The 12,330-nt window shown below is 46.2% G+C and overlaps 2 protein-coding genes across 2 annotated transcripts; both read left to right on the plus strand.

Annotated features, from left to right (window-relative positions):
- Positions 1-1,601: 1,601 nt before the first annotated feature.
- Positions 1,602-2,134, plus strand: LOC107112708 (immunoglobulin iota chain-like). Its single transcript, XM_015413893.1, has 2 exons — positions 1,602-1,657; positions 1,758-2,134. The coding sequence occupies exons 1-2, from the start codon at positions 1,612-1,614 to the stop codon at positions 2,132-2,134; spliced, it is 423 nt and encodes a 140-aa protein (XP_015269379.1). The 5' UTR covers positions 1,602-1,611.
- A 7,753-nt stretch (positions 2,135-9,887) lies between these two features.
- LOC107112709 (immunoglobulin iota chain-like) lies at positions 9,888-10,416 on the plus strand. Its single transcript, XM_015413894.1, has 2 exons — positions 9,888-9,943; positions 10,040-10,416. The coding sequence occupies exons 1-2, from the start codon at positions 9,898-9,900 to the stop codon at positions 10,414-10,416; spliced, it is 423 nt and encodes a 140-aa protein (XP_015269380.1). The 5' UTR covers positions 9,888-9,897.
- The last annotated feature ends 1,914 nt before the right edge of the window (positions 10,417-12,330 follow it).

A 12,330-nucleotide genomic window follows, 5' to 3' on the forward strand; every position in this document is an offset into this window, starting at 1 on the left:
AGGCGCGGAGCTCTCTCTCTCCCTCCCCTTCCTCCCTCTCTCTCTCTCTCTGAAAGAGCTGTGACTGACCCAAGGTCACCCAGCTCACTTTTGAACACCTTTTTAAAAATTGTGTGTGTGTTACCCTCACAACAACCCTGTGGGGTAGGTTAGGTAGAGAGGGGGAGATTTGGCCCGGGGTCACTCAGCCAGCAGAGTGAGAATACACTCTGCTGGTTGAGTGACCCCGGGCCAAATCTAATCTGGGAGAACCGGGTTTGGTTCCCTACTCCTCCACTTGCACCTGCTGATGTGACCTTGGGTCAGTCACAAGCTCTGGCACAGCCGTTCTTGAAAAAGAGCAGTTTCTGTCAGAATTCTCTCAGCCCCACCTACCTCACAGGGTGTCTGTTGTGGGAAGGGGAAGGGAAAGGCGTTTGTAAGCCGCTCTGAGACTCCCTTGGGTAGTGAAGGGCGGGGTATAAATCCAATCTCTTCTTCTTCTTCTTGTGTGGTGGGCTAGTTGTGGCAAATGGTAGGGAAGCTCAGTATTTCTGTATACAGTTGTAGGGGCTTTATTGCAATGTGGTATGGCCTGATATTATGTTCTTATTCCAGTGTGCAGTGTGTGTGGGGCTTTCTAAGTTTCTAAGCAGTGTGCTAAGAAGGCAACTGTTCCTGGGGTTAGCCCAGCCCAGGGACATTGCTAGGGCGGTTCCCAGGCCTCCCTAAATTTCTGGGGAGCCCATCCCTAAATCCCACATGGGTCCACCTCCACAGATAGTAACCATGCCTGTGATATCACTAGCTCCTCCCTATGATGTCATTGGGTCCCAGTTCTTTTAATGACTTAGCAATGCCTCTGGCCCAGCCCCAGCCCCCCCCGGGAAATTGGAAAGTCTACGCCCTTGAAGTATCCCACCCATCAGCCCACATGCAGCTGCTTTTACTAAATCAGACTGTTTGTCTTTTTAGGTCCGTATTGTCTGCTCAGAATGGCGGCAGCTCTCCTGTGTCTCATGTAGAAGACTTTCTCATTTTCTACTGCCCGATACTATGAACTGGAGAATTCAGGGCTTATAACTGGTCTGGGACCTTCTGCACACAAGGCAGATGCTGCACCACTAAGCCACAGCCCCTTCCCCAGCTAAGCCATCACGTCCGCTTACATTTTAAAAGGCCAAACTGTGCGCCCTGTCCAACATCCCAAGGACGAGAGGTCGCTCCAGTGCATTGGGGACTGTGAGAATGCAGAGCTATTCATTCCCAGTTGGGGGAAAGTGGCAGGGTATGACCAAATATGCCTGGTGCAGCGTAACACATTCCCTTCCTCCCAAATGAACATCTATGATAGAAACAATATATCCAACCCAATCCCAAAACTATTTGTTACAGCCCACAGGCAATTCAAATGGCATCTTTTTTGGTGACCTGACTGAAGCACACTTTACCAAAAGCAGCACAATTGGCTTTAGTATCCCTGTGACAGTCAGGACCAATCAGCTTAGGTCTGATTACCATGAAGGCGGAGCATAGCTGTAAGCAGGTTAGGTATAAAGGGCTGTTAGTGTTAGACCTTCCATTGCCTTCTGTCTTGTTTTCTTTCTCACTGGGGCCACCAATCTTATCATCATGTCCTGGGCTCCCATGCTCAGCCTTCTAGCCTTGTGGTGCACAGGTGAGAGTACAACAAATATACCTAGAAACATTGCTAAGAGAAATGCAGCTGAGAAGCAGCGTGAATATGACGGTTTCTGCAATATTAATTTTTTTTGCAGGTTTGAGCTGCCAGGAAGTGATCTCTCAGCCACCCTCAGCTTCCATTTCAGCAGGGAACACAGCGAAGCTCTCCTGTGCCATGAGCAGAGGGTCCAGCATCAGTGGCTACTATGTGCTCTGGGTCCAGCAGAAGCCTGGGAATCCCCCACGATTCCTCTTCCAGTATAAGTCAGATTCCGACAAGTACCAGGGCTCTGGGGTGCCCTCTCGATTTTCTAGTTCCAAAGATACATCCAGCAACACCGGCTATTTAAACATCGCAGGAGCCTCGGCTGAAGACGAGGCCGATTATTACTGTGCAGTGTGGCACAACAGTGCTTATCACGGTGACTCAAACAGAAGGGGAAGCTGGACAAAAACCTCTCATATTCCCTAAGGGGAGCTAAACTGCATATCTTTGTGGTACAGGGGCACCGTCTGACTAATAAAAAAACATTAGATAGTATGAGTAAGTACATGTTATCATGAACACAGGAGTCACAGTAAACTTATTCCCTTTTGCATTGACCTTTTCCCCCAATCATCCCCCGTTAGATCAATACGGAAGTGGCAAGATCCCAACCAGTGCTGTGCAATCCCAGCAAAACTTTGGTTGCCATTGAAGCCTATTGTAGTATTAAGCTTTCAGATCTCCGGTTGTACCTTTAGCTTCTCTGGCAACAGAGCACTGAATGACTTAGGGTGCGTTCAGACGGGGCGTTTCAGCCGGCATAAACTGTACTGGTTGGAACCATTGCAGTTTATGCCAGCTGAAAAGCGATCACACTTACCTCCTGTCTGTGGAGCCCATCGCTGTATGCCCGTTCACACACAGTGGATGGAAGCGGCTCTACAACGGTGGAGAGCGATCAGACCGGGGGGGGGGAAGTAAAGTGATTACAACCGTTGCACTCAGGATACCACCACTTGGGGACCTAGTAGCAGAATACAACAGTTTAAAGCTCTTTGCAACGGTTAGGGACGGAAGGCAGATGTTCGCCGTGTAAATGCCGGTAAGTACACTGATTCCAACCGGCACCTATACTGTTGTAAATGCCCCATCTGAACGCACCCACAGACTCTCAAATAGGGTAGCAAATGAATATTCCATGGTGATTCTTCTCAAACGCAAAACATTTTCTTGCTTTATGTTTGGGATGTGTGAACATTACAAGTGGCACCATATAAGTCTCAATCATGCAGTAGCAGGACTGGCCCAGGAGATCGAGTCAGTGATTGGAAAAAGAATGTGGAATGCAAATGTGATCTTAAATTTTGGTGTCTATCATATTCTCTCTCCCTCTATCTCAGATTGTTGTAGCAATGAAGCAGGAACACATGGAGTTCAACTTTTTTAAAGGGGGGGGGAAACATTTATCAGGATATTGCTGCAAGTATGGACAGATGCCTTCATCTAGCGCAGTGCTCTTGTATGTTTTCAGACCCTGGATACACCTTATGCAGCAGCATAGGACCCAATAAGTTGCAACAGTGTGACATAACCATCATATGACAGGGAAAGGGGGAGCAACAGTTTTGACAGTACTAGGGATGGACACCAACTAGGAAAATGCATTCAGCTCATGGTTCGTGGCATGCCGTTTGCGAACCACAGACCATCATGAACTTTTAGCCGCCTCACGAACTGGTTCGATTCATGAGGTGGTAGAATGCCCCCTCCCCCAGGCATGCTAGAGACACCAAACTCTCAGAGGATCTCCAGCTGACTCTCCTCTACCTGCCCTCCAAGTTTGGTGAGGATTGGATTTAGGGGGTTCAAGTTATGGCTCCCCAAAGAAGGTGCCCCAGGAAAGTGCTTTCTGGGGAAAGGACTGCCTAAATCCAATCCTCACCAAACTTGGAGGGCAGGTAGAGGAGAGTCAACCAGAGATCCCCTGTGAGTTTGGTGTCTTTAGCATGCCGGCTACCATGTCACATACCTCACAAGCCAAACCAGTTTGTTTGGTGGCTAAAAGTTCATGACAGTTTGTGGTTCGCGAACCGGGCATACCATGAACTGAAATGCATTTTCTCAGTTTGTGCCCATCCCTACTGTCAACACAAGTCGCCCCCATCCTATAATTATGCATTTGATTTTTTTCTGCCTAAATGCAAAACTTTGAATTTATCTTTGTTGAACTTCATTTTGTTACTTTTAAACCAGTTTTCCAGCCTGTCGAGATCATCCTGAATCTTGATTCTGTCTTCTACCTACCTACCTACCTACCTATCACCTTTATAGATATAAAAAGCCCACCAATTATTTCAGCATTGGAGAGGGGAAGTACACAGACTTCCACTATTTAAAAAGGAAAAGTTTTATTCTATACCTCGGGCACTGTTGCAAATATAGGCAGATAGAGTCAGCCACAGAAGTGGGCTTCACCCTTCCCACACCCAGGCCCCACTGTTAACCTATAGAAGGCAGCATGGAAGCCACAAAGCTGCAAACATATGACATCACAGTCATGTGATAGGAAGAGTGTGAACAAGAATTGTGATGGGACACTGACTAGCTGAGACATAAGCAGAACACTGGTGGACTTTTGTGAGGAACAAGCCAAGTGTTAGACTCATGTAGGAATTGTTTCCACCGCTGAGTGATTGGTTCTCATTGTCTTACTTGTCATGGGGCTTTACTCCCTACACATGCACACTAGTAGCAGGTTACAAAAACGGCAAAAAGATGGCAGCTTCAATGCTAAACATGATCTTATTTTAAGGTTTAACATAAATATTAAAAAAAAAACACGTGTGTGACTGACTGAACCCTGGGACACCCAAGAGGTGAATTTAGCTTCCTTGATGATAATTCTTCAAGTCTGCTGAAACAGCAGTGGAAACTATTCAAGCAACATACATCTCACCACCACTGAACCTATCAATTGTACAGTCAAAACGGTTAAACTGTGTATCATTCCCAACCTTCTGCTGAATAGTGGCTTCTGCAGCGCATTGGTGATTGTGAGCATGCAAGTAGCAGGATGTGATCCAACATGCCTACTACATCTAAATAAATCAACATCTAGGACTGGAATAAATATCTAACCCAGTCCCGCAATACTTGTCTCTCACAGCTCCAAGTTTATTGAAATAGCACCCCTTATGAGATCTGTTCAACACATTCTTCACCAGAAATAGCACACCCTCCCTTTGAGCCCTCCTATAATAGCCAGGACCTATCAGATTAGGGCTGATGACCAAGAAGGTGGAGCACAGATGCAAACAGGATGGATATAAAGGGCCATTAGTGTAAGAATTTCCAATGGTCTTAGTTTTGTTTTCTTTCCGCATTAGGGAACTCAGACTCAACATCATGCTGTGGTCTGCCATTCTCTCTCTACTAGTCATGTGGTGCACAGGTGAGAATTCACTGAATATACACTGAAACGTAGCTAAGGTGAATGCCCTTGGGAAGCAGTGTGAATGTGACAACTGATGCAACCATCTTTTTCCAGGTTCAAACTCTCAGGATGCAATATCTCAGCCACCAGCAGCATCAGTGTCACCAGGAAACTCAGCAAAAGTCTCCTGCGTCATGAGCAGTGGGTCCAGCATCACTGGCTATGATGTGTTCTGGTTCCAGCAGAAGCCTGGGAATCCCCCCAGGTTCCTCTTATGGTATCACTCAGATTCCAGAAAGCACCAGGGCTCCGGGATCCCCTCTCGATTTTCTGCTTCCAAAGATACCTCCAGCAACACCTGCTATTTAAACATTGCTGGAGCCCTGGCAGAAGATGAGGCTGATTATTACTGTTCGGTGTGGCACAACAGTGCTCAGCACAGTGACTCAGTCAGATGGGGAAGCCAGACAAAAACCTCGTCTATTCCCTACAGGGAGCTGAACTACACATGTTTATAATGCAGAGACAACATCAGACTAATGAAACCATTTGACACAAAATAAGAGTAAACTCAGATTACTTGTCTATTGGTACCTGATAAAAGGAGCTTTGACTCTTGAAATCTCAGATCACGAAAATCTTGTTGGTTCTAAGGTACTACTGGACCTACATCCAGCTCTTCTGCTACAGAGCAGCATGTCTACTCTCTGAAAATATGTACATACAGTCACATTAAACTTGTTCCTATTGGTGTGGTCTTTCCCACAAATATACTATTAGATCTACATGGAAACTGATGGTAGGTAGATGCTGGAGTCAGTCCATAAAGCAATCCCAACAAAGCTTTGTTTCTGGTATAATTAATTACTGAGAACCTTTTTAATGTTATCCAAAGAGCAAGAGTCCAGGAGCACCTTAAAGACTAACAAAATATGTGGCAGGGAAGGAGCTTTTGCGAGTCACTGCTCACTTCTTCAGATAATGTTATCTGAAGTCATATTTCTCCTGAATTCAGGGTTTCCATTCCTAGAGCCTGATTAAGCATTTATTTAAGCTCTCAGACTGCTTTCCCCCCACCAATTTCAATGCATTCATATGAACAACATAAAGGGACAATTCTGAAGTGCTATGTTAGGAGTCATAAGTATGCAGACCAATTATTCTGGACTGAGAGAAAGAATCAGTATGTCTTTAGTATATGGTCTCTTAGCTTCTATCAGTAGTTCCATGCAGTGTTGTTGTTGTTGTTTTTTAAATAATATATAGCATTTGTACATGTTTGGTGAACCAAATTCTTTCATCATCCAAGATCTATGCTTAATGGCTACTCTTAAAACCCTAGGGAGCCACTTCCCCAATAGGGGCCACTCTAACCTGAGGGTCCCTTCCTGCTGGGGCCACCCCAGCCTGAAGAGAACGGTGGATGTGATCCCCCACCATCCTGAGCTGGAGTCACAGAAAAGGAGGTGCTTGGCTCAGACCACCATGCCCACTGTGGGGCCACTTCTGGCCTTGCCTTGATGAGGGATGCACCTGGACAGCCCGCCCTTACCGTGTGGCCAGCCTGGGGCCCAGCCTGATATCGCTAAGGGACATAAATCTTGCCTGGATTCACCACCATGAGGGACCTGAGCCCAGCTTGGCCTTGCCTCATTAAGGGACCTGCACCTTATATGTGCGTGCTGGGTGGTGATGCCCCTTTTTCAGGGGCATTTCCCCTTCCCCACCTTCCCTGAACAGAACTCAAATGAGGTCTGTGGGTGAGAGCAGTTTCTTTCCTCAGATTTACGCCAATAATTCAATTGGAAGAGATGCTCTGAAGGGAATCCTCACTAGTACATATCTCTAAAAGCTTCCTCAAGTAGAGAAGCAGTGTTACAAATACTCTAAAACGAATAACCAAATGACATGAAATCATGGTATGTATGATTGTGGTAACTGCAATTATGACCACTAGAGGATGTCCTTGATGTACCGTGCTGCAGATAATCAAATTTGGTTTCTCTAGTCAAAAGGGGAAGGAGCACAGGTGGTAGTTAATGTTCCAGTTCAGCAACACCTGCTATTTAAACATCGCAGGAGCCCTGGCAGAAGATGCCAATTATTACTGCTTAGTGTGGCACAACAGTGCTTTTCACAGTGACTCAGTCAGATGAGGAAGCCAGACCAAAACCTCTTCTATTCCCCAGGGGGAGCTGAACTGAACGTCTACATCATGGGTGTCAAACATAAGGCCCGGGGGGCCAGATCAGGCCCATCGAGGGCTTTTATGCAGCCCGCAATCATCTAGTGTAAGGGAGAGAACGGGAGACTGCTCAGGGGGGAGTGGGAGGAGCCACCCTGATTGTGGCTTCAGCATGATGGAACAACTTTTTCTGCAGCAGTCAGGCAGTGTAGGAGCATCTTCCTAGTGCTGCACCACTGGCTGTCCAGTCCGCCCATGCGGGTTTTCCTTTGCACCTCCCTCCCAATGCATGAGAGCTTGCAGTGAGGATACACCAACTCGGGGCTTATCAGCTGCTGTCCTTACAGTTTATATCTCCTGTACTTGCCATTGTGTTTTATGACACACATGGTTCGGCCCAAGTGACATTTATGTCAGACCTGGCCCTCGTAACAAATGAGTTCAAATGGTCTACATAGTACAGAGACACCATCAAACTATTAAAACCATTAGACAATATGAGTAAGTGCATGTTGCGATGAACATAAACTTATTCCCTTTGCAGTGCCCTTTCCCACAGTTATCCTATGTCGGATCCATATGGAAATGGCTTCCCAACCAGTGCTAGAATCAAATTCTAATGCAAACCCATCAAAATTTTATCTTTGATCATTATTGAATCCCATCACAGTATTAAGCTTCCAGCTCTCTGACTGCACCTTTAATTCCTCTTGTAACAGAGCACTGAATTATTTGCACATTCACCAATACACCAAGCAACCGTTTCATGTTCTTTCATCTTGTACTCAAACATTTTCTCACCTTGTTTTTGGGATGTGTGAACATTGTGGCCTTAGTTAGGGAACAAATAATTGTGTAAGCCGCTCAGAGACCCCTCGGGGTTCGAGCGGGATACAAGCTGAAAGTATAAATAAAAAATAAATAAATTACAAATTGCACCACTGAAGTCTCAATTGTGCATTAGCAGGATTGGCCCAGGAGATCAAGACCATGACTGGAAAAATAATGTGGAGTGCAAATAATAAGCACAAAAGTGTAATAAGCACTTTCATAAGTGTAGGTGGGGCAGGTCTTTCATACATGAAACAGTATGAAATGGTTTTCACGCACATTTGTGACTATCTTGATGCAAGTCCTGTCAACACTCATATACAGACTGTGATCTAACATATTTGATGTCCATGATATTCTCTCTCTTCCTCTGCCACGGATTGTTGTAGTACTGGAGTGGGGGAACACATAGACTTCAACCATTTTAAAAAGAAAAGGAAAACACTCAAGTCAGCTATAAGCAGTTGGGTTTATCTAGCACAGTGGTTTTGAACACTTTCAGACCAGGTCTTACTATAGGTGGCAGCATGGGACCCATTAATTTTCAAGTGTGTGATGTGACTTCACCATCATGTGACAGGAAGAGGGGCAGGCAGGCTTGTGACAGGACAGTGAGCAACAGAACAAGGAAACTGGGAATGGGGTGTGTGCCAGGTTGTGGACTATAGTGAGGAACAATCCAAGGCCTAGAGCCATTCAGGAATTGTTTCCCCCATTACAGGTTGTGGACTATAATGAGGAATGATCTAAAGATGGTCTCATTTACTTGGTATTCTTGCTGCTGAGAAAACAAAGTCACACATGGAGCCCTTGTAAACATTGCCAATTAATAGAAGTCCAATATTGTAAGGAAAAAACCTTTGTAAATAGGATAGAGTAGAGATCGGATTCTGATCTAATCAAACCAACTAGGATGAATGGTGTGTCCTGTTCTCATGGGGCCGAGATGGAGAAGAGTGTGTCAGAGAAGGTGTCAGCCAGGAGGAAGGGAGATTCCGTAAGAGTAGTAATCTACATATCAAAAGGATAGCATCAGAGCAGTATAATGGAAAGATGCTCAGGGTCCTGACCAGTGTTCCCTCTAAGCTGAGTTAGTGTGGGCTAGCTCACAGTTTTTTAGCCTCCGGCACACACATTTTTGTCTTGGCTCAGGAAGGAGGGCTCCAGAGCTAACTAATTCATGCAGTAGCCAAATCGCTCGCTCACAACTTTAATACCAGTTGCTCACAAAGTAGAATTTTTGCTCACAAGACTCTACAGCTTAGAGGGAGCATTGGTCCTGACCTGTCTACCTATGACTGTCTACAGTCCCCCTCTGATGTCCAAGGCTAAGAGACAGCTCAAAGTCCTTCACCACCAAGATCAAGTACTATACTTTTCACCCCCTTCTAACCCATCAACTATACCTAAGGTGGCCGAAATATGGGTCTTTCCCAACAATCCAAGAAACAAAGGCTTCTGCCATTAATCGGGGTTTGTAGACTTGCATTCCTGATACTTATCACAAAGTAGCAGGATGTGATCAAACATGCCAGGCACTTAACCTATTCCCCTCCCTACAACAAGCAGCATCTAAGACTGAAGCAGAACATCCAACCCAGTTTCCAGAATAGAGCCCTCACAAAAATAGCACATCCTGCCTTTAGGTATCCTTGTGACTGTCAGGACCAATCACATTAGGGCTGATTAATATGAAGGTGGAGCACAGATGTAAACAGGCCAGATATAAGGGACTGTCAATGTCAGAACATCCAGTGTTGTCAGTTTCCTTTCCTCCTTGGACCTACCAATCTCATCATCATGTTCTGGCCTCCTATTCTCAGCCTTCTGATCATGTGGTGTGCAGGTGAGACAAGGCTCTAAATATACATTAAAACATTGTTAAGGGAATGCAGCACAGAAGCAGCATGTATGTGACAGGTTCTACAATATTCTTCTCCAGGTTCGAACTCTCAGGATGTCATATCTCAGCCACCCTCAGCATCGGTGTCACCAGGAAGCACAGTGAAGCTCTCCTGCATCATGAGCAGTGCACTCAGCATCAGTGGCTATGCTGTACACTGGTTCCAGCAGAAGCCTGGGAATCCCCCCAGATTCCTCTTATGGTACAGCTCAGATTCCAGCAAAGGCCAGGGTTCCGGAGTCCCCTCTCGATTTTCTGCTTCCAAAGACGCCACCAGCAACACCTGCTATTTAAACATCGCTGGAGCCCTGGCAGAAGATGAGGGCGATTATCACTGTGCAGTGTGGCACAACAGTGCTTGGCCCAGTGACTCAGTCAGATGGGGAAGCCAGACAAAAACCTCCTCTGGTCCCTAAGGGAAACTGCTGAACTGGAGATGTATATAATGCAGAGACACCATTGGCCTAATGCAACCATTAGGAATAAAAGTAAGGCTGAGGACGGACTGGCAGTATGAAGCACAAGGGAGGCGGGGCAAAAAGACTTGGACCAAGTTGTGCCGGGGATTCCCTGGTCGCACTGCACCTACTGATGCGGGAGCATACTGGGGAGGAGTTATAAGGGAGAGTTCACACTGTTGGCCCACCCCTGGCGGAGGCACAGCTGTAAGCAGCTTTTTTCCTCACTCCAGCGACATGCGTCTATACATGGGCACATAGGCGCAGCACCGCAGCAATGTGGCTTGTTTGCAGCTTTTAGCATGCACACTTCCGGGAAGTGGGATCAACATGCTCTCCAGGGTTTGCTACGGCTTTCACCTGGTACTTTTTTTAACATGGTAGGGAATCATCATAGGACGGGTTGAGTATGGCTGGAGAATGCCTGAACGCTGTGGCTGTGTGAACCGGCCCCTTTAATTTTTTTTTCTTTTTGTTTATTTAGGTGCACCGTTCCTGGAGGTACTGCAATACCAGGTCGATGCATGGAGTGGATGGAGCAAGCCCCTATCCATCTCCCAGTCCCAAAAATGCATTTAATATATAGTCCTCAGATAGAGGATGTATCAGATATTAAACTGATAAGAACAGATTGACTTTTATTTAGAGAATGTTTACATTACAATCACTGATGTCATGTAGCAAATACAAGCAAGCTCCGGAAAACGCAGGTGCATGCATGTCATATGAAAAACAATAAACAGGCTTAGTACGTGATACTTTGGCATGCACTGTGCATCCCGTGACTCGGGGGTGGCTGAGGGTTTGTAGTATAATAGTCCATGGCAGGAGAGCAGGGCAAAGTCCTGGTCTCCCCATTACTACACTTGATCTTAGCCAAAAGGCCGAGAAGCGATAGAACCGGCCCCTTTAATCCGTTTGTGAAACGTGCCTACATCGGGCCAAACTGCCAGTCTGAACTCAGCCTAAGATTATGTTCACATCACAATGCAATATCACTTTAAACCTTTCCCTATAAGCCTTGCCCTACTGGAAGTGAGCTTTTTCCTCATTAATTTCATGTTGGATCTTAGTGGGATATGAACATAGGTGGAGCCTAAGAGATACTGGTGTTATAGACTAAAGGAATCCCAGCAAGATGTTATCCTTGTTTCTTTTTGAGATCCTTGGCTGCTTTACATCCAGGGCTTCCATTTCAGTCCATGCCTACTTAAGCATCTGGCTCTCTGGCAGCTTTTCCCCTCCCATTTCAGTGCATTCTTATGAATTACAAAAGTGGAGAGGGACTCTCAGGATTATACAGTCCAATTACTCTGTATTAAAAGACAAAAAATGTTTCATTATTATATAATCTTTTGGTATAATCAGTATAATCTCCATTCGCAAAACCTAAGCAAAACCGTTAACAATGGGAAATTTTGGAGGTCGTTAAATTATAGGGTCTCCATAAGACAGAAGTGGCTTGACAGGACTGAAAACACACAAGGCCTAGGGAGCCACTTCCCCAATAGTGGCCACTCTGAGGGTAACCCCCCCCCTCGCTCGGGCCACCCCAGCCCAAAGAGAACAGTGGATGTTTCCCCCACCCACCCCCCATCCTGAGCTGGAGTCACAGCAATTGAGGTGCTGGGCTCAGACCCACCATGCCCACTGCGGGGCCAGCTCTGGCCTTGCCATGGTGAGGGATGCACCTGGCCAGCCCGGCCTTACCATGTGGCCAGCCTGGCCTCACTGCAATGAGAGGTGTGTGCTCGGCCTGGTGTCGCCATGACAAGGGATGCGCTCCAGACTTGGCCTCACCTCAGTGAGGGACTCTCTTCTGGCCCAGCCTGATATCACTAAGGGACATAAATCTTGCCTGGATTCACCACC

Source organism: Gekko japonicus, unplaced genomic scaffold (genome assembly GCF_001447785.1).
Source record: "Gekko japonicus isolate JY-2015 unplaced genomic scaffold, Gekko_japonicus_V1.1 scaffold1414, whole genome shotgun sequence".
NCBI lineage: Eukaryota > Metazoa > Chordata > Lepidosauria > Squamata > Gekkonidae > Gekko > Gekko japonicus.

Coding starts and splice junctions, on each gene's coding strand:
- LOC107112708 (XM_015413893.1), top strand. CDS start 1,612: ATGTCCTGGGCTCCCATGCTCAGCCTTCTAGCCTTGTGGTGCACAG. Junction 1,658..1,757: donor TCTAGCCTTGTGGTGCACAG/GTGAGAGTACAA, acceptor TTTTTTTTGCAG/GTTTGAGCTGCCAGGAAGTG.
- LOC107112709 (XM_015413894.1), top strand. CDS start 9,898: ATGTTCTGGCCTCCTATTCTCAGCCTTCTGATCATGTGGTGTGCAG. Junction 9,944..10,039: donor TCTGATCATGTGGTGTGCAG/GTGAGACAAGGC, acceptor ATTCTTCTCCAG/GTTCGAACTCTCAGGATGTC.